The sequence below is a fragment of the Jaculus jaculus genome, chromosome 5 (assembly GCF_020740685.1).
Source record: "Jaculus jaculus isolate mJacJac1 chromosome 5, mJacJac1.mat.Y.cur, whole genome shotgun sequence".
In the NCBI taxonomy this organism is placed as follows: Eukaryota; Metazoa; Chordata; class Mammalia; order Rodentia; family Dipodidae; genus Jaculus; species Jaculus jaculus.
The window spans coordinates 49,126,196-49,147,986 of NC_059106.1; the positions used below are offsets into that span (position 1 = coordinate 49,126,196).

Below are 21,791 nucleotides of genomic sequence, written 5' to 3' on the forward strand. Positions count from 1 at the left end.
GAAAACACCCATTCTTTCTTTGCTTGCAAATAAATAAATAAAATGGGTTGGGTTTTTTTTTTAATTTCACTTTCTGAACTCCAGAGGATATTTTTCAATTTCATTCTTTAAAATGCCATTTAATTCAGTAATGTTCTTAAACACACCACAGATATTGATTGACTGTCATCTGTTTAAGTCATTCCATAACAGCCTGCAGGTTTTGTTTTCTCGAGTGCCCTCTGCCTTGCCAGCATCAGTTTTTATCGCCCCTTTTCCCCCAATCTTTTCCTTGCACCTTGGTGAGAGGGGGGTTGTCCTTGGGATCCTCAGCATTATCCTAACATTTTATTTATTGTTTATTTGGCTGTTTTGTTTTTTTCCAGGCAGGATCTCACTCTGGCCCAGGCTGACCTGGAACTCACTCTATAGGCCCAGACTGGCCTGAAACTCAAGGTGATCCTCCAACCTCAGCCTCCTGACTAAGGGGACTAAAGGCACGCACCACCATACCTGGCTATTGTCCTAACATTACTTGGATATGCAGAGGACATAGTCCACCATCCAAGTCAAAGACTCTCAAACTGCAATGAGCAGAAGTGCTGGGAGGGCTAGTGAAAATGCACATTCCCCGGCCTCATGCCAGGAAGCAGACCGGGTGAGGTCTTGAACACTTGCCTTATGTGATGATGGTGGTGATTCGGCTTGGTTTTAAAGTGACAGGGTTTTTGTTTTGTTTTGTTTTGACAAATCCTCTCGGAACCCACCAGCAGCCAACTGCTTCCTTGAGCCTTGGAGGGATCTCTCTCCTCTGGGACCCTCATCAAAATGACAACATCAAGTTTTCCCTATTTGTCGCCCTAAAGTGGAGAAATAGTCGACAACTTGGCCAGGCAGCTTTCCTACTGAGTCTTCAAGCGGTGGTGAGGCCCAGCCGCAGAGGACCAGCCCCCTTCCTCTTTCCCTGGTCTCTGTGTTTGAGAACCTTCCTGTGCTGGGTTCCAGTCCCATCTCCCTCGCCGCTACTGGGTCCACCTTTCCCAAAAAGATGCCAGCTGCTCAGGACCCGAGCGGATGGGAGAAGGCCGTCCACACTGGGCGTCAGCCGCCGGGTCTGTCTTCTTCAGACCCCGGCAACCTCACGGAGAACACCACCGTTCCACTGGCAGTCATCTCCATGGCAACCGACAGAGTGTCACAGACACGGGATTATGACTTTCCGGAGTGGGGGATTCCAGAGAAGGGGCTAGGGGAGATGCACACCCCGCACCCCCCCAGGCCCTAATTCATAGCCAAATCCCGAGCGTGAGATCGAGCCTCTTTCCCTCCCATTGAGACCCTACCCCAGCTCAGAGACACCCTCCTCGCGCAGGCCAGATGATGATGGCTTTTCTCGGGGGTCCCCCTGGCCTCCCCGGGGAGCATGATGGAGAGCTCAGACGCTGCGCGCGCTTGACCCATCCACCCGCCCCCCTATCCCCCGGGTGAGGGACGGAGAGGAACGGGGCGCCGGGCTGCTGGGAACCGGGGGCGGGGATAAGGGGACGGGGACAGGCGGTCCCTCAAGTCCCACCTTCGGGGGCGGCGCCTGGCGGCGGGGAGTGTCAGGAAGAGGAAGAGCGCGGCCAGCGGCGGTGCGCGGAGGACGGCGCGCGGCGGGCAGAGCGCGGGGCCGGGCGGAGGCGAGCGCCGCGCGGGGCCACCATGGCCACGGACGAGCTGGCCAGCAAGCTGAGCCGCCGGCTGCAGATGGAGGGTGAGGGCGGCGAGGCTACCGAACCACCCGGGCTCAACGGGGCGGCGGCGGCCGCTGCTCCCGGGGCTCCCGAGGAGGCGGCCGAGGCGCTGGGCAGCGCGGACGACGAGCTGAGCGCCAAGCTGCTGCGGCGCGCGGACCTCAACCAGGGCATCGGCGAGCCCCAGTCGCCCAGCCGCCGGGTCTTCAACCCCTACACCGAGTTCAAGGAGTTCTCCAGGAAGCAGATCAAGGACATGGAGAAGATGTTCAAGCAGTAAGTGCCCGCGCGTCTCGGTTCCCCGCCAACCCGGAGACCCGGCCTTGGGCCCGAACTCCACCCCTGCCTCCCTCTCCCTCCACCCCCCACGCGCTCCAGCCCTCTGATCCCACACCTCTCAGGGTCCCCCTCCTCCGAGCTGAGCTCCCCTGAACCTCCACACACCAGGTTCGGAAACTCGGCAACCCTTTCCAGATCGTCATCGGGCTTTCAGAACGGCCACCCCACCATGCAGTGGGTCTGGGTCCCTAGACCCGTGGCAGTGATTCCTCCAACTAATGATGCTGCGTCCAGTGCACTGTAGGCCCGCACGCGGCTTGAGGAGCCCAGATAACCTGGAACACCGCCCCCCCACCTCCGCCACACACGGGGACTGCCCTCCTCTCCCTGCTTCTGCGCCCACCTCCACCCACACACCCTGAAACTGAAGACCGGTGGCCTCCCTTCTTCCCCATCCCAGATCCTCAGTTCCCCACCCCCACCGTACCCCCATTGCCTCTCAAAGAGGGCATTCCCTGCACCCACGCCAGACACGTCCCTTTCACTGGGGTCCTTTCTGTCTGCTTATCTCTGCTATCCCTCAACATGGGTTCCGGCCAGACACCCTGCCCCCAACCCCAGTGAGTCTGTTTACTAACTGGAGGAAAACTCTCCAGTCCGCTCTGTCCCCCACCCACTCTGTTAGCAGGGTCCCAATTCCTTGCTCCTCGGGGGATCTTTCTAGGAAGGGGCCCCTCTCCCCCATCGTCCCTTCAGAGCTGTGGGTTTAGTCTGTCTTCACACACTGTGGGTCCTCCTTCCTGTCCCCTCCATCCCTACAACCAACAGTTTAGTGGCCACTCTCCTGCTATCTATCTAAAGGCCACCCTCTCCCCCACACAACCATACCTCCCTCCCCACATAGGATCCCTGATAACCCCACACCCTCTCCAGGCAGCAAGGGAACCCCTTATTATGTGCCCTGCATGGGGCCTCCTGACCCGACCCTCCAGTCCCTAGGATTCCTCCTTGTGTCCTCACCAGGTTAGCTGGGCTTCTCACAGACCCGTGGCCCAGTCCTTCCACTCCTCACAAACCCAACCAGTAGCTGGAGAGGTTTAGAGAGGAAGAGCTGTTGTTCCTTTCCATTCCTTTTCTGGGTCCACCCTCTCGCCTCAGTCCTGCATTAGCCCTGCCCATGGGGAAGGGAAGGTGCCCTTCCTTAGGACAGCCTCCTGTTACCCCACCTCTAGAGGGAACAGCCCCCAGGCACTGGAATTGAGTGTGACCAGACCGGGGTAGAACCATCAGAGGCTGTCTTTGGGGTGGCAGAGGCAAGCAGTCTCTTCAGAGGCTGAGTTTGGGGTAGCAGAGGCAAGTAGTCTCATCAGAGGCTGAGTTTGGGGTGGCAGAGGCACATAGAGGAAGGAGGACAGCCTCGGCCACACCCAGCTAACAGAGCCCACATACCAACCAGGAAGCCCAGGAAAGGGGCATTTGCCAAGCCCACGCTTGAGAGAGCCCTTCCCACTTCTCACTCCCCCATATTTGGAGCTTCTGCATTCTGACACCACAAGGGGAAGAAGGTTTCTGTTCCCAGCTTCAAGAGGCTAGGAAACCCCACGTTGTTTAACCCCATCCCCAGACCTCGGCCCCTCTGCGTGTAGGTCACAGAGCCCCTCTGACACAGGGTATCTACTAGAGTTTGGATAAAGTTTCCTCCCAGCCAGACTGACCAGGCCCAGAGAGCCTGCATTCTTGGCTTTTGAGCCTTGGGCTAGCTGACCATCAGGTCGAGCTGCCCCGTGGCAGAATGTAGAAGGTTTGCAAGCGCGTCACAGAGCCCTGCGGCGATGGGGCTGAGGCAGAGGAGCTCACCATGGGGCTTCCCACCAGCCCCGTGACCTGGGACAGTTTCATCACCCTCGAGCAGATGGGAGGCAGGCCACACACCAGTAGAGCAATGTGCTAAGATTGCACAGCAAGAAGATGATAGGATCAGGATTTGAACACCAGACTCGATGACTCCAAAACTCACATTCTCGCCTTCCTGATTTCCCACACAGACATCTGCATCAGAGTCCCACACACACTCAACCTCCCGCTCCGCGTGTGTGCCTGACTCCTTGGAGCGTCTACCACCGGCCCTCTTTCCGTTTCTCCCCTAGTCCCGTCTTCTCTTGGGATTCTGTAATATTCCTGTTCTCCAAAACCACGGAGCTGTTTGGGGGAATCCAGGCCCCAAGGGTTTGGCGTACTGCACTTAAGCACTGGGAGGTCTTAAAACCGTGTTTGCAAGACACACTCAGCTTTTACACAGGTTGTTGCAGGAACCAGTTTGATAGAAGTAATTTCGTAGAGATAAGTGAGATCCAGACCCCCTCCAAGCTACCTCTTGGCACCGGTGCCAAGCACACTGGGGTATTGGGAGGGTGAAGGGGCAGGAAGGGGCCAGAAAACTGGACCTCTAGGGAAGGAAGTGCCACCCGCCAGGGGCTCTGACCAGAGTAGAAAGCTACTGATTTTGTATTCAAGGAAACAAGGCCTCACTGTGCCTGCTGAGCCCAGACCAGCCAAGTCCCGGCTGGGAACAGCCACTGACTGCCTCGTGGAGCACAAAACGCCTGTCTGCTTCCCCTGTGCAAGCGGCTGCTGCCTCCTGGGGCCCAGCAGGGACCACAGCCAGGGCTCTGTTGAAAGCAGGGAGATGGGGAACCTGCCGCCCTGGAAGGACTTTCACTGGCAGCCAGACCTAGGAAGCTGGGCTCCCCCCTAGTCCCCCTTTCCCTTGCCGAGCCTCAGTCTACCATGTGCGAAAGGAACAGGCTGTGTGTTGAGGATTCCCAAAAGTCCTTCGGCTCTAGTCTTATTTCTGCAGCACCCTGAGCCTGTGCGCACGTCTGCCCTGTGGTCCACAGTCTTCTGGTCCATGTTCACTGAGGACCAGCAGACGTGGTCTGAGGATGGCTAGCTGTGGAGGAAGAACAGGGAAGCAAGAGGCTGTCTGCCACCCATCACTCACCCCCACACTTAACAGCTGCATAGCTTCCCCCAGGAGAGACTCCAGCTGACAGCAGCCCCTCTCCCCATTTTACTGAGGAGGAAATTGAGATCCAGAAAGGAGAAGTGACCTGCTCAGGGTCATGGGAGGTTTTCAGTGGCTGAACCAGAGCCTTCTTAAATGGACCATGGGGATAGCGGCCCTGCTTCTGTGACAAGGGCTCGGAGATGGCATACACTGAATTCTGCCCTGTGTCAGGGCCTACAGGGGCATCTCTTCTTTCCATCTAGGACTGTTTCTAGAACCTGCTGGGGCAAGGCGGTTTAGGACAACTCCAGAGACCTTCAGAGATGCCCACCCCTAAACTGGCAACAGCCTAGATGGGACTCTAGAGGGTTCTGTAAGTTGAAACCTGCCTGCTTTGGAATCTGAGGAAGGTGCCCTACTTCCCCATCCTGCCTGACCTCACCAGCCCTACCTTTATCTCGTGACCCCTTACATCAGACAGGCAGGCATCCCTTTCTTTCTGGCCAGCACTTCCCTTCACAAACACCTGAGGCCACCTGCCCTTCCCTCCTGGTTGAGAGTGGGTTCTTTGTAATCTGCTGCCTTGGGTTTGAATCCCAGAGGTGGGCCTGGACCAAGACGCCTAAACCTTTCTGAGCCTCCCTCCTCACCCTGAAACAGGGATAAATAGTTCCCACCTCCCAGAACTAACCCAGTGGTTGGTTCAGAACCAGCACTAAGTTGCCATCAGCCCCACTCAGCATATACCCTGGCCCTGCTGGCCACCACCAGAGCTGAAATTAAGGTAGTTCCACACAGACCACTGGCTGCCTCTACCTCCCCCAACACAGCTACCAGGCGGTCAGGCTGGACCAGAGTGACTGGGACCCAGCCTGAGACTCCTCTTTCCTCCTGCCCAACTGAGGCTGTGATTGACAGCCACATACAGCTTTGATAAATAACAAAAACAGAGAGATGAATTCATTACCACTTAATTACGTGGAAGGCAGGTGGCAGGAAAAAAAAAAAAAAAGGAAAAGCAAACAGCAGCCCTGGAATGACACAAAAGTAGGACGCCAGTCCCTGCCTGCTGCCACCCAGCTGGGTCCCTGTGAGCAAGGGTCTGGGCTTCTGAACCCTGGTTTCTCTTGGGGCTACAAAACCTACCTAGTAAAGCACTGAAAATTGGTGGGGGGGAACAGCCCAGCACAGTGTCTGGCCTGGGGGCCATTTACGTCATGCATAGTGTTTTTGGAAAACAAGGTCTCCTCATGTGATCACTCATCCGACAGATATTAAGTTTCTGGGTGTGCAGGTTCCGACCTTCAAGAGGTTTAAAGCCTCCGAGAACATGACCTGCAGGATCTTTGATAACCCCACATGGTCAGAAATAGAAGGCTCCTTTATTTATACCATGAGACCAGAAAGCTCAGGAAAGACCCCAGCCATTATCTCCCACAGCCAGCCCCTGCTCCCTTCATGTCCTGTCCTCATTCAACAGAGCCGCCCTGTTGAGCTGCCCCCAAGGGAACTTAGCTGAATCACCTAGGGATCAAGCTTAATCTTCATATTAACACAGTGGGGTCGATAGGGTCATTGCCCCCACTCCACAGATGAGGAAATTGAGGCTGAGAGGTTGAGTCACTTGGCCAAGGTCATGAGTGCTGGTGACAGGATTAGAACTGGGTGTCCCTGCAGGGAGCCCTCAGAGGCCCACTGGGCTATGTTTGTGGTCATGGGTGTGGAGGCTGGAGAAGTCTGGTCCTTGCCCATAGGAGCAAAGAGCCTGACTGGCAGGGGAGGAGCCTCACGCTCCAGAAAGGGGGGATTCCCAACAGTTGGGCTCTCCTCTCTATTCCTCTACTTCCCTGGGGTTTGCACCTCCCTACCTGCCTCCCCTCCTTCATGCTTTTCCTTGCCTCCTTAGGCCAAGACCTGGCTAAATCTGCAGATTCCAGGCTCAGGATACCCAGCTCTGGTACCCTAGGACAGGTCAGAAACCCTTCCTGAAGTCAGGCATGGTGGCGCATGCCTTTAGTCCCAGCACTCGGGAGGCAGAGGTAGGAGGATCGCCATGAGTGCTAGGCCACCCTGAGAATTCCAAGTCAGCCTGAGCTAGAGTGAGACCCTACCTCAAAAAAAAAAAGAAGAAAGAAAAGGAAGGAAGGAAAGAAGAAGGAAGGAAGGAGAAAGAAAGAAACCCTTCCTGAAAGACCACCCCAGTGGAAGTGGTGAGGTCACTTTGCAACCACTGCAAGGACAGTCCCTACACCCTCCAGCAGCTGAGTTCCCTCTGGCTGCCTGGCAGTCTTGGCAGACTTCTGCTTTGAAGGGAGAAGAAATGAGGCACCCGTGCCAGGCAGGTGTAGCTAGCTGGGGCCAGGCATGGGCAGTGCTGAGCCTGGGGGAGGCTCCCTTCACTGAGCTACATGTCTGATTGAAAAGGCCACTGTTGACCCTCGGTTCCAGACCTCCTGCTTAATCATTTTTAAAATCCCACAAGGGTGCCACCACCCACTTCATAGTAAGGAGATAGGCTCAAAAGGTAAAAGTCTCATGCCCTTGAAAGGCAGAGGGAGGTCCCTGGCCCCTCACATAATCCATGGGCCAACAGCATCAGCTACACCCCAGAGCTGCCAGATAAGAGCCTGCATCTTAACAAGCCTCCCTAGGTGTGCATCAGAAATGCTCACCAAGCCTGGTAATGCAGACCCATAATCCCAACTGCTCAGGAAACTTGATACAGGAGGAAAGAAGGTTCAAGGCCAGCCTGGGCTGCAGAGTGGGTTCAAAGCTAGCCTAGGCAACTTGGTAAGATTCTTTCTCAAAATACAAAGCAGAAAGGGGGCTTGAAATGTGACTCAGACCACTTGCCTAGCATACATGATACCTTGGTGTTTGGAATCAGAATTTGATTATTTTACCATTAATGTCTACCTCTAGAATTACTAAGGAGTTAGCGTAAGCTGGATATAAAATGGCTATCACAGTGCTAGGCATGGTGGCGCACACCTTTAATCCCAGCACTCGGGAGGCAGAGGTAGGAAGATCACCATGAGTTCAAGGCCACCCCTGAGACTACATAGTGAATTCCAGGTCAGCCTGGGCTAGAGTGAGACACTACCTCAAAAAAAAATAAAAATAGCTATCACACAGTAGGGGGCTTCAGACCTATTCTTCAAAAAAATATATTTTTTTAACAATTGATTCTTTTAATTAAAAATGCTCCAGATTGAAACTTATCAGGTATTTGTATATACCATAAAATTTAAAACTACATTTATTTATAAGACAGAGAGAATATGGGCATGCCAGGGCCTCTTGCCACTGCAAATACCAGACACATGCAGCACTTTGCTTCTGGCTTTACGTGGGTACTGGGGAACTGAACACGGTACCAACAGGCTATACAAGGAAGTGCCTTTAATTGCTGAGCCATATCCCCAGCCCTAAGTACCAAAAATTTAATACAAGTCAATAAAATTAATTAAACACATATCTTGTCAGTCATTATAGCCAACACCAGAGATATCACAAAGAACAATTAAAACCAGATAATTCTAATCACAAAAGGACAAAGTAGATCATTATAGCAAAAACGAAAAGAGAGAATCCAGAATTAAATCTCACTATTCAGATTTATTTTTTTATTTGAGAGAGAGAGAGAGAATGTGCTCCAGGGCCTCCAGCCACTGCAAATGAACTCCAGACACATGCACCATCTTGTGCATCTGGCTTATGTGGACCCTGGGGAATTGAACCTGGGTCCCTTGGCTTTGATGTCACTTTTGATGTCACTGAGACAAACGCCCGAGAAATGGGAGGAATTACTCTGGTCCATGGTTTCAGAGGTTCCATCTGAAGTCCTAGTTCGGTTGATCATGGCGAAGCAGAACGGGATGATGGGAGCACCTGTCAGAGGCCGCTTACCTTATGGGGAACAGAGCGCTGAGAGGATCAAAAATATTTTCAGTTTTTATTTATTTGCAAGCTGAGAGAGGGAAAGAGTGTGACTTTGGGTGAACCAGGGCCTGGAAGTCCAGATATACGTATACCTTTGTGCAACTGGCTTTACAAGGGCAATGGAGAAATCAAGCCTAGGCTGTCAGGGCTTTTGCAAGCAAGTGCCTTTAACCACTGAGCTGTATATCTCTGCATCCCTGACCTATTCTATCATAATTATTACAGTTGTGGATTTGAGCCCCTTGCCCCCTCCCAGTCCTGTGAACAGAGGACCAAGTGACTCCTGAACTCAATGTCCTGAGAAGTAAGGCAGCTTCCTTGAGGCAGAAGCATTCTAGAGGACAGATGAATTCTGACTTTGCTAACTCTTCTGACCAGCCTGGCCCTGCCTGCCAGCAGAGGAAAGAAGGGCAGGTGGGTACCCAGTGCCTGGTAATGCTGCTCAGGCAGGGCCAGCTGGGCACACCCCCACCCCGTACTGTCTGACTCATGGGGAAAGCTGGGCACTCCTCACTTCCTCTGGTCCTCGGGACAGACCCTGACCTTGATCTACTGCCCTGTGTCAGCCAAAGGGAAGGGACCTGTGTGTATGCTGCAAGTGCCTCTCATCTTTCTAGCTAGTCTGAAAACCAAGTGGGAACCTCAGGCTAACAGCAACTTGCTGGGACTGTCAAGGTTTGGGGACATCCTAACCTCAAATTCAGCACCACCCACAGGAGCCACAGTGGCAGTGTCTTCCACGTACAGCATCTGAGGCTGCCTTCGGCTGAGTTCCCCCAACCACCTCTTCCCACCAGCCCGGAATAATCACTGTTATGAGAGCAATTACAAAAAGCGTTATTGAGCCCAATATAACCCTGTGCTTATTATTTACTTAATCTCAGCTCCATTCACCTCTTACTGAATAGCTCAGACAGATGAAGTCACCCATCTACAGATACCCTTAGCGGAGTGGCAGCAGTCTTGGGGGGCTGGGGCTCCTGAGCCCATAAACTAAACAACCCCCTTTCCAGCAACCTTTCCTGGGAATCTACATGCCCAGAGGGCCCAATAGCAAAGGCCTGGATGGGTATCAGAAGGGACAGCATTGGGATTCCCTGTGCTCCTGTCCACTTTTGGGCAGCAGCCATGACCATGGCTTCCTTCTGGCATCAGCCAGCTCAGTGAAGCCAAAGAGTTCGCCCTGGGGAAGCAGTGTGCCGCCTGTCCTCAGAGGTATTCAAGACATGGAACCGGAACTCTGCACTGGGAATGTGGCCTTCACCAAGGGTTCGCCATGATCTCCAGTATCCCTTGCCGCACTCTCACCCAGGGTCTGTAGGCACCAGAAGGAGATAGTGTACTTTATGGCCAGGCCTGTGGTTGGGACTCTTGCTCAGCTGTGTCACCTCTGACTTTTTGCTGATACACTTCTTTTCTTTGCCCTCAGATTCTGGTCTATTGAGTAGAGACATCTGGGCCTGTCTCACAAGGTTCTTTTTTAAAAATAACTTATTTTGCCGGGCATGGTGGCACACACCTTTGATCCCAGCACTCGGGAGGTAGAGGTTGGAGATTTACCATGAGTTCAAGGCCACCCTGAGACTCCATAGTGAATTCCAGGTCAGCCTGGGCTAGGGTGAGACCCTACCTCGAAAAACCAAATAATAATAATTATTTGTTTATTTATTTGAGAGAGAATGGGCATGCCAGGGCTTCCAGCCACTGCAAATGAACTCCAGGCACACATGCCGCCTTGTGCTTCCGGCTTACATGAGTACTGTGGAATCGAACCTGGGTCCTTAGGCTTTGTAGGCAAGCACCTTAAACACGAAGCCATCTGTCTAGCCCTCACAAGGTTCTTAGGAGAATCTGATACAGAACACTTGACCCAGCACAGAGTAAGTGCTCAGCAAAGTCACCAGCAATGAGAACTTTATGAAAGTAAACGAGCTGGGTGCAGAGCCAGACCATACTAAGTACCAGTAAGACCAGCCCCAGTGACCACTGGGACTCCCAGCCATCAGGACCGGGGTGAGACGGGGAAGCTGGGAAGCAGTCAGCTGGGTTGAGAGCATGCTCTGCTCAAAGTACAGGGTCTGCCTGGGTGGCAGCTGGGTGTGCCCCTTCCAAGGGGAGGGATGGGAGGGATTTTGTCACCAGCATCCGGGGCAGCAGCTGCTGAGCCTTCCCCTGGAAAGAACTATGGGGGGGGGACGGGCAGGAATGCGGGCCCGGTGCCAGCCCCACAGCCTCCCTCCAGTGCTAGAGAAAAGTGCTGAGCTCCCAGCCAGGGAGCTTTGCGCCCACAGCCACCGGATGACACTGGCTTTCCCAAACTGGCCCCAAGTGAGGCCCTCCGCCCAGCCTCCCCCAACACCTGCATGGCCCGGCCCAGGAGGAAGAGGGAGGCAGGGAGAAAGCCCACAGCTGATAGCCTCTGAGGCCCACCTGCTGGGTGACCCCGGGCTAGTCACTATCCACTCGGGACCCTAATTTTCCTCTCTAGTATGGAGCAGGTGGGCCAGATTATGAGGCTGGCCTTTCTTTGCTTGGGTGCTCTGAGCCTCCTGCAAACTCAGCTCCAGTCCCCTGCCCACGTTGCTGGGCCTTTAAGTGAGGCTTAGTAGGGAACAAGAAATGGGGCTGCACAAGAGGGCAGGACATGAGTCATCTTCCACTCCCATCTCCCAGGACCATCCACCTCAAGCCCCTGGAGAAGCCAGCCTAGGTTTTTGTTTGTTTTGTTTAAAAAATTTTTTTTGGTTCATTTTTTATTTATTTGTTTGAGAGCGACAGACATAGAGAGAAAGACACATAGAGGGAAAGAGAGAGAATGGGCGCGCCAGGGCTTCCAGCCTCTGCAAACGAACTCCAGACGCGTGCGCCCCCTTGTGCATCTGGCTAACGTGGGACCTGGGGAACCGAGCCTCGAACCGGGGCCCTTAGGCTTCACAGGCAAGCGCTTAACCGCTAAGCCATCTCTCCAGTCCTTGTTTGTTTTGTTTTTCAAGATAGGGTCTCGCTCTAGCTCAGGCTGACCCAGAATTCACTATGTAGTCTCAGGGTGGCCTCAAACTCATGGCAATCCTCCTACCTCTGCCTCCCGAGTGCTGGGATTCAAGGCGTGTGCCACCACGCAGTTTAGCTTTGTTTTTACAACTGGATTTACATGAGTACTGGTGAATCAAACTGGGGAGGCAGGCAGGCTTTGCAAGCAATATTTTTCTTAGTCTTCTTTAATATTGCCATTTTTTCTTTATTTATTTGAGAGAGAGACATAGGCAGGGAGACAGAGAGAGAGAATGGGCACACCAGGGCCTCCAGCAGCTACAAACGTACTCTAGATGTGTGCGCCCCTTTGTGCAGCTGGCTTACGTGGGTCCTGGGGAATTGAACCTGGTTCCCTTGGCTTTGCAGGCAAGGGCCTTAACCGCTAAGCCATTTCCTCAGCCCCCTTGCTATTTTCATGGCATATGTGTGATGTACTCAGTGTGGCAAGCAGATGCCATTATCATGTCATTAACAGGTTTTAAGCACCCACTATATAATATCCTTAATTGTGTTTGCCCTTTAACAAAGGCAAACAGTAACAATCACTGGCAATTATCGTTGCAATTAGTGTGTATTAGGTGCTTAAAGTAAGTTGTCTCCATCCTAAGACTCAACTTGTATCATATCTGCCAACCCTTGTCTGGGTCCCAAAATGAGTCCTTTGCTCTGCATGATATAAATAAGTAAGTTGAGGTTCATGGGGTCCAGGGACGTGAGCAGGGTCATCCACCCAGCAGGGAACAGAGCTAGGGATTTGGAGTTGACATGAACACACCTCAAAGCCCCTTTCCCTGAGGTTAGCACCTCCCATCAGGCATGTGACAGATGTCCTTCCCTAGGGAGTCCTGGGAACAGTCACCTCCTCCAGGGCTCATCTCCCACCCCAGCCCTCTGACACCTGGCCTGGTAACTGATTTACCCATACTGTGGCCAACCTCATCATTGCCCATGACCGCCGGGAGCCTTCCTTGGGTCAGAGCCCATCCCTGGTAATTGATTAGCCCTTGACTGATATGAGCGGTGGTTTGAGCCGAGGCCCAGGCAGCCTGAGAGCTGCCAGAGAGTTAGGCACCCGCACTCCGACTTTCCATCTAAGTTTGGACACTGAACTTCTGAGACTGAACTGCCCCTGGCTTTGGAAGAAACAGACCCTTGAACTGGGGCTCCGAGAAGCTTGGCATGCAGCTCCCAGGTTGGGATCCAAATCCTTGGCCCTCTGTGCCCTCTCCTGACCCACCAGGACAGCTGAGCTTAGAGAGAGCCTGGCATGCAGAGGGAGCTGAGTGGAGCTCACTAAATCTCACTGGAGTGGTGGGACGTCCACTGGAGCTGGCTTCGCTGTTGGGTTCTTTGTGGGTCCTTGGTGTGTGGGAACTCGGGCAGTTCTCCCAGTGACTGTGAGAGACACCATGACATCTGAGCTTTAGCACCGGTGGAACCTGGAGTTGAACCATTGCTCCGGGGCTGTGTTCTGGGGACTCTAGGCTGTGTGGTAGTTTCCATGATCTCGGCTTGGCAGCACCCCTCTTCTCAGTTTAGACAACCAAAAGCATCTCCAGATGTCATCAAATGTCCCTTGAAGGACACAGCACATTGTGCTGGAGGGTTTTCTGACATCACTGCTGACCTTCATTGGACCCAAGCTTCTGAAAGTAGGAGGGGACCTGTCCGTGTGGCTCGCTTGGGAAAGACAGGTCCTCACAGGCTTCTGCTGCAGAAGACATGCGACAGACACCCAGCCTCCCACAGTCACAGATGAGAGACAGAAGGAGGGGTGCCCAGTCGCCCCACAGGCCCTTCCTGCAGCACAGGGAGATGAGCCTCCACTTTCCTGACCCTCATCCTTCCAGTTTCTCACTTCTGTCTTCACTGGGGCACTGCCCTCCCTCCCCCCCCCCCCCCCCGCCACCCATGGGGTCTGCTAGCTCGCTTGTCCCCACCCAGCCTTCTCACCCTGGAGGGAACACAGGGTCCCATCTCTGCCTTCTGGTGTCACTTCTAAGCCCTGACTCACTTGTGAACTATTTATACCCCTCACACAAATGCTCCTCTTGGTGCTCCAGGAAGTCTCTGCGCCGCAGGTGGCCACAGGACACGGAAGGGGGCTAGGCGCACAGCAAACTTGCAGGTTTATCAGATCAGCAGACCTGGGATAGCAGCTTGGCTCTTTCCTTATTGCTGTGTGACATTGGGCATGTCACTTAGCCTCTCTGAACCTCTGTTGTAAAATGCGGCTCTAAAAGGGATTAAGTAAAAGAAAGCAAAAACAGCCGGGTGTGGTGGTGCACGCCTTTAATCCCTGGCAGAGCTAGAAGGACTGCTGAGAGTTTCAGAGTTTGAGGCCACCCTGAGACTACATAGTGAACTCCAGGTCAGCCTGGGCTAGAGTGAGACCCTACCTCCGGCAGGGGTGGAGGGGAGCAAAAACAGATTTTAGTTTGTGGCTGCCATTAGATGCTCAAAGTCAGGCAGAGGTTGGGAGAGAGACCAAGAGAGCCCAAAGATGCACTAGGAAGGAGCTGTGTGTCCACACAGGATCTCCAAGTCCCCAGGACACGTGTGTCTGTCTGGGCTTTAGCTGTCACTCAGCCAGCTAGAGGCCCTGAGTTCTGCATGAAACCTTGAGACCAACTCTCCCCAGACCCCTGCCCCGGGAGACAAGCGGGACAAGAGTTTAGTCAGCCTGACAAGAGGGACATTGCTCCTGACACAAGCAGCTCCTCCCCCACCAGGGGACAGACCAGAGACCACCTTTGAGCACACTCACGGCACAAGGAGGCCGGCAGAGAGGGATATTGCACCTGTCACCACCCATCCTCCAGGCAGAGAAGGGCAGGGTGGGGACAGAGGCCACCTTATCACCTAGTGCCCCACGGGGCTGCCACCATCTCCACCACTCCCTGAGCGCTCCAAGCACAGCCTGCCTCCTGAACACACCCAGGCTCCCTCCCCAGTGACCTGACCGTCGGCCTGCCTGGGCCGCCCTCCTGGACACAGCGCTCTGCGGAAGATGCTGCCAAATATTCAAGTCCCTGCATGGGTGCCTGTGTTGTTCGGCCTGAGCACCTATTAGGTGCTTTACGCTCCCTGCCAGGACCTAGTCAGTGTACACTGGGGCATGAGGGAAAGTCCCCAGTATGGAGTGCAGTACAAGGAGAGGCAGCGATTCTGTGGAAAGAGAGGGTGGCTCAGTGGTGAAGCACTTGCCTAACATGCTTAAGGCCCTAGGTTCCATATCAGCATCCCCCTGATAATCCATAAAATAGCCAGGCATGGTGGTGCATGTCTATGGTCCCAGAGGCAGGAGGAACGCCACAAATGCATGGCTGGCCGGGTCTACTTAATCCCAGGCCAGGCAGGGACGTGCATAGGAAAGCTCTGTCTTAGAGAACAGAGGCCACTGCTCACTTCCACATCATTCCTTTACCACATACTTCTCCACTGGGAATGACCCCCACCCTACGGTAAGTTAGCAGTGACTGAGAGACATATTTAGCTGTCGCAAGCCAGGAGGGAGACTACCATAAATATCCCACAATGCGCAGAGCAGCTCCTACAGCCAGGAACGACCCTGTCCACCATCCAAACATTCTGAAGTCGAGATACCTCGCCCCGACCGACCCACCAGGCCTTGCCACCTGGATGGAGTCACAGAGCAGGGTCAAGCTGAGGCTCAGATGTCCCTTAAGTGTCTGTGGAGATGCCAGTCTGCCAGTAGGTGCTGGGTGACCACAGACAGCTGGAGGGGCCACACCCTGAGGTGTGAGTTTTTGCTCCCATCCTGCACACGCCACACGTGGTGCAGGAAACTATGGCTTCGGGTTCCTCCCTCATGCCTCGGGTCATGTAAAAGTCTGCATTCAACATGCAGGCAGGGAGTTCTCCGGCGTCAGAGGCGGCCACACCGACGTTGAGCTCCCTTTCCACCATGATGGAAAGACGTGATAGTGGGAGGTGTCCTGGTCAAATGAGAGTTATGGCAAGATGTCCCCATATCTCCCTCCCTCTCTCTCCCTCCCCCCCCCTCTCCTCCCTCCCCACCCACAGGTATGATGCTGGGAGAGATGGCTTCATCGATCTTATGGAACTGAAGCTCATGATGGAGAAACTTGGGGCTCCCCAGACCCACCTAGGCCTGAAAAACATGATCAAGGAGGTGGACGAGGACCTGGACAGCAAGCTCAGCTTCCGGGAGGTGAGCCTACCCCAGCCCTCTCCTCACCCAGCCACTCCTGAGCACTGAGTGGCCTGTGCGGGTAATGACAGACATTGTCTCCCAGGGGAGCGGGGAGCGGTAAGGACAGGCAGCTGGGAATGCTGATACTTGGCTGCGTGAGGCTTGCAAGGCATCCTAGGTCCCATCAGGACACTGAGATGCCTCAGTAAGGAGGAGGGACATCCAGTCCTTCCTGTAGTGAGCATATGTTGAGTGGTTGGTGCATTTTCTTTTTCTTTGTGTGTGTGCACATACATGTTTGTGCATATGTACATGTATGTGTCTGCATGTGTGGGGACCAGAGAACAACCTGGGGTGGCATTCCTCAGGTACCATTTTAGAGACAGGCTCTCTCATTGGCCTAGAACCTACCAAATGGGCTTGACTGGCTGGCCGGGGAACCCCAGGGCGTCCTGCCTCTGCTTGCTCAACACTGGGATCACAAGCATGGCACCATGCCCAGCTGTGCTGTTTTTTTTTTTTAATATATTTATTTATTTATTTGGGAGAGAAAGAAGTAGAGAGACAGTGGGTGCTCCAGGGCCTCCAACCACTGCAAACAAGCTCCAGATGTATGCACCCCCTTGTGCACTGGCTTATGTAGGTCCTGGAGAATAGAACCTGGGTCCTTTGGCTTTGCAGGCAAATGCCTCAATCGCTAAGCCATCTCTCCAACCCCCCCTCCGTCCCTTTTTAATACAGGTTCTGAAGATCAGAACTCGGGTCCTCATTCTTACAAGACAAGCACTTTACCAAATGAGCTATCTCCCCAGCTAGATGTCTCTCACACCCCCGCCCCCACACACACCCTTTTTGGAGACACAGTTTTACACTGTAGCCCAAGCTGGCCTTAAACTCATAGAAATCCTTCTGCCTCAACCTCCCAAGTGCTGGGATTGTAGGCCTGAGCCACCCCAGCAAACTGTTGAGTGATTACTGTATGCCCAAGCACAGTCCACAGAAAGCCCTGTGCCCCAGGCCCTCTAGCCTGGAGGGGAGGAGCCAGGAGAGAGACGCTGCGGTGCTTGGTGCCGGGGAAGAGGGGCACAGGAAAGCAGTGATGCATGCTGGAAGGCCAAAGGGACCAAGCATGATGCTCGGTGACTTACATCATGGACCTGAGCCTCCGCTCCGAAGTGGGCACTCTCTGGAAGTCTGTTTGCAGACGGACCAAGGAAGCAGAGGCTCAAAGGCAGATAGCCGTGGTGCTGTGGGGTTATCTGCATGGGAACAGGGTTCTCTGTGAAGTCCTGGGCCTGGGAGAGTTAGCAGGAAGCCAAAGGAGGAAGAAGAGAGGGAAGAGGTAAGGGCTTCTGAGAAGGACAAGAGGCCAGAGAAGAAGACGGTGACAGGCCAGGGCAATGGCTTGGAGTCAGGTGACACAGACAGAATCACATCCTTCTGGCACTCTTCTGTTCTCTCTGAGCCTTCCTCATTCTGCAAACTGGGTGCATGGTTCCTCTGAGACTCTGTGAATGTGGAACAGTATAGACATATTGGGAACAGTGGGTGACAAAGATAAAAGGCAGGATGAAGTCACAAATGAGAATGGACTGTGCTCATTAACCCAGGATCCTGGCCAAACAGACCAGCCCCCTAGATCCCATTGTGCAGATAGGCAAATAGAGGCCTGCGGAGGGAGAAGCCAAAGCACAGCTGTCAGGCTCCAGTCCTATCCCGTCTGCCCCTTCTCTAGGGGAGGAGAGAGCTGGAGCCTGGGTATGGCCTGGGACTTGGTTCATTTTGTCTCCTGCTAACCGTGTGTCTCCTGCCCCAGTTCCTCCTGATCTTCCGCAAGGCCGCGGCTGGGGAGCTGCAGGAAGACAGCGGACTGCACGTGCTGGCCCGCCTCTCTGAGATCGACGTCTCCACGGAGGGCGTCAAGGGGGCCAAGAGCTTCTTTGAAGCCAAGGTGAGAAGCCAAGGGCTGTGAGGAGCCCAGGCAGGTGGCATGTTTACCCCAGCTTAGCTTGAGGAATGGCACAGTCCCTTCCTGTTAAGACCACGGGCAGATCCAGAGCTGACCCCGTGGTGTGGGCAGAGCCATGGGGGTACACACAAAGCCCCATCTCCTCCCGTGTGGGCATGGATGGAGGGGACACATTTGGTCCAGTGGCTCCAGCATCCTACCCACCCAGGACCCCCATCTGTCCTTACTCCTCTTTCCATGTATCAGTTACCTTTCATTGTGCTGGGACAAACAATCAGTGTAAGAAAGGAAGGTTTCTTTCAGCACACAGTTACAGGTCGCAGTCCATCATGGTGGGGAAGGCGTGGTGGCGGGAGCTCGAGGCAGCTGCTCACATTCAGCCCCCAGTGAGGAAGCAGAGTGGTGACTGCTGCTGCTCAGCCAGCGCCTCCTCTTTATACAGTCAGGGACCCCAGCCCAGGGAGTGGTGCTGCCCACAGTCAAGGTGGGTCTTCCCACCTCACTTAACCTAATCCAGGGAAACCCTCACAGGCATGCCCCAAGATTTGTCTCCATGGTGATTCTAAATTCTGTCAAGTTGACAACCATTGCAGACTCTTCCTCCCCAAGGCATCCTCCTACTTCCCTCCGGCTTCCAAACATTCCTGGATTCAGCAGTAGACCAGGCTGGGTGCTGTGGTTTCCAGGACGGGGCATGGAGGACAGCATCGTTCACTCCCACCTGCAGGGCCCACTCCACAGCTGCCACTGAATAAGCCTTATCTCTTAAGCCTCCCCATCAGCCTGTGTATCAGGTACCTCTCACCCCCTCTCCCAGGTACAGGCCATCAACGTGTCCAGCCGCTTCGAGGAGGAGATCAAGGCCGAGCAGGAAGAAAGGAAGAAACAGGCCGAGGAGATGAAGCAGCGGAAAGCGGCCTTCAAGGAGCTGCAGTCCACCTTCAAGTAGTGTGGGCCAAGGCCAAGGACCCAGCCCTGCCCCACTGCACAGTCAGAGGGCACGGGCGGGCATGAGCCACCCAGGGAGGTGAGCCTGAGTCCTGGGCCATGCGACAGGACCACTACTAAAACCTAAATAGTCTGTGAAGGGGGATCTCTTCCAGGGGTCTCCTGAGTGGCCCAGCCACTCCCACTCACTCCTGCTGTTCCTGAGGTTGCGATACCAGCCACCAGCACCCCCACAGGCCCTCCCTGCGTCTCTTGCTCCCTGACCACTCTGCTGCCCGCTCCAGCCTTCAGAAAATCCCTGCCCTGTGTACCAGCTGCTCTCCCGCCCACCCGACCTTAACCACAGGCCGCCCTGCCTGACAATCCCTTCCTAGACAGAAAGCCACTGAGACAGGGAGAGAGTAGGACCCAAGGGCCCGGGTAGTCCTGGGTGCCCCTCCCCAGCACGCCTTCTTCCAGGTCTGCCCCCTCTCTGCTGCAGGGGGCCGGGGGGCACTTGTGTTTTGGTGAAAGGACCCAGGCCCTGATAAACCCAGGCTGATGTAGAGATGGGTCCCAGGCCAGACAGGGTGAAGGCCGCTGTGCGAATCTACCTCACAGGCCGCACTCTGCTGGGCATGCCATGGGCGGGGAAGGTTCTGGGATGAAGAAACACCACTCCCTAGAACCTTCCAGAACAAGCCGAAGGGTCCCCAAGAGGCTGTGGAGAGGGGTAGAGAGGAGGGAGGAATGGACCTTCCCAGGGAGGAAGGAACCTGACAGTCTGCTTCAGCGTGTTTGCGTGCACCCATAGTGGGGCCAGGCCCCCTTTCACACACTCTTTCCCCGGGGGCTACTCCCCCTTTGTCACCAGTGATGGCACCCACCTGTCACGCTCACCCCCTAGAAAGCATGGGGACCCCCAAGCTCGTGGCCACGGGCCATAGTAAAGCCCATGCCAGCGGCCATTCTTCCATAGCTCCTATGTGCTTGCTCGTGTGTGTGTATGTGTGTGCCCGTTGCTGTATCGTGAAACTGTGACGTCACCCGGTCCCAACACGTGAGCTGGCCCTCCAGGCCACAGTTATGCAACTTTCAGTGTCTGTCATGACAGCATCACTGCTTTGGAAACTCGATAACTCTTTATTTTAGTACGATGCCCCAAGAGTCCCTGGAGCTTCCCGTGGGACTTGCAGAGGCTTTATTTTTTCGGCCTTAGAACCTGCAGAGACGAGGAGGTGCCGAGCCGAGCGCAGCAGCCGTGGCCCTGGCTTGCGTTTGCCTTAGCAGATATGTTTATACAGATGAATATAAATTTTCCTTTTGGCTTTTTGCATTTTATTATTATTTTTCTCCCTTCTCACCCCTCAAAAAAAGAAAAACTGCTACTTCTTCATTTGGTGGTACGATTATTTTTTTTAACTAAAATGAGATAAAATTCTATATTCCTATGTGTGTGTGATTCTTGATAGTAAACAGGAGGGCAAGGGAGGGGTCAGGGATGAGGTCACTGGGTGTTGGGCAGTCATGCCAAGGAGCCTGGGAAAGAGAGGACTCCTCCTAATGGAGAGATTGGTCTGTAGTGCCCACCTGATGCCACTGGCCATTCTCCCGCTATGTGTATTGTAAATTCATTTCATCTTTAAACCGTGAAGGGGGTGCCTTTTTTTAATCTCTCTATTCCAAGTAAGAATAGAGAGGCCTGGGCTGGGGAGATGGCTCAGAAGTTAAAGGCTCTTGTGAGCTGGAGAGATGGCTTAGCACTTACCTGCGAAGCCTAAGAATGCATGTTCAAATCTCCAGGTCCCACATAACCGGGTGCACAGTGATACAAGTGTGCAGTGTTGCACATGCGCACAAGGGGGTGCATGCGTCTGGAGTTTGTTCACAGCCACTGAAAGGCCCTAACATGCCCATTCTCTTTCTCTCTCTCTCTGCCTCTTTCTCTCTCATAATAATAATAATAATAATAAACATTAAAGGCTCTTGCTTGCAAAGCCTGACAAAGCCCAGGCTCCATTCCCCCAGTACCTACATAAGGCCAGATGTACAAAATGACATATGCATCTGGAGCTCATTTGCCCTGAAAATTTTTTTCTCACAAATAAATAAAAATGTTTTTGAAGATTTATTTGAGCTAGAGAGAGAATGGGTTGACAGGGCCTCCTGCTGTAGCAAATAAACTCCAGACAAAAGCACCACTTTGTGCATCTGACTTTATGGGGGAACTGGGAAGTGGAACCTGGGCTGTCAGGCTTTGCAAACAAGAGCCTTTAACCACTGAGCCATTTCTCTAGCCCCAAATAAAAATCTTTTTTTTTTTTTTTAGGGCTGGAGAGATGGCTTAGCAGTTAAGGTGCTTGCCAGCAAAGCCAAAGGACCCAGGTTCAATTCCCCAGGACCCACAAAAGCCAGATGAACGAGGTGATGCATATGTCTCAAGTTCGTTTGCAGCAGCTGAAGGCCCTGGTGTACTCGTTCTCTCTCTGCCTCTTTCTCTCCAAAATAATTAAAACAATCCTTTTAAAATACTTTATTTATTCAAGAGAGAGAAAGAAGCAGAGAGAGAGAGAATAGGCGCACCAGGACATCTAGCCACTGCAAATGAACTCCAGATGCATACACCACCTAGGTTTACATGGGTCCTGGGGAGTTGAACTCTGGTCCTTAGGCTTTGCAGGCAAGCTCTTTAAGTGCTGAGCCATTTCTTCAGCACCTCCCCCAATATTTCTTTAAATTTTT

The 21,791-nt window shown here is 53.7% G+C and overlaps 1 protein-coding gene across 1 annotated transcript; it reads left to right on the top strand.

Moving 5' to 3' along the window:
• Positions 1 to 1,683: 1,683 nt before the first annotated feature.
• Positions 1,684 to 20,500, top strand: Efhd2 (EF-hand domain family member D2). The gene is made up of 4 exons (XM_004657625.2): positions 1,684 to 1,991; positions 16,024 to 16,171; positions 17,970 to 18,104; positions 18,940 to 20,500. The coding sequence occupies exons 1-4, from the start codon at positions 1,684 to 1,686 to the stop codon at positions 19,069 to 19,071; spliced, it is 723 nt and encodes a 240-aa protein (XP_004657682.1). The 3' UTR covers positions 19,072 to 20,500.
• Positions 20,501 to 21,791: the final 1,291 nt, after the last annotated feature.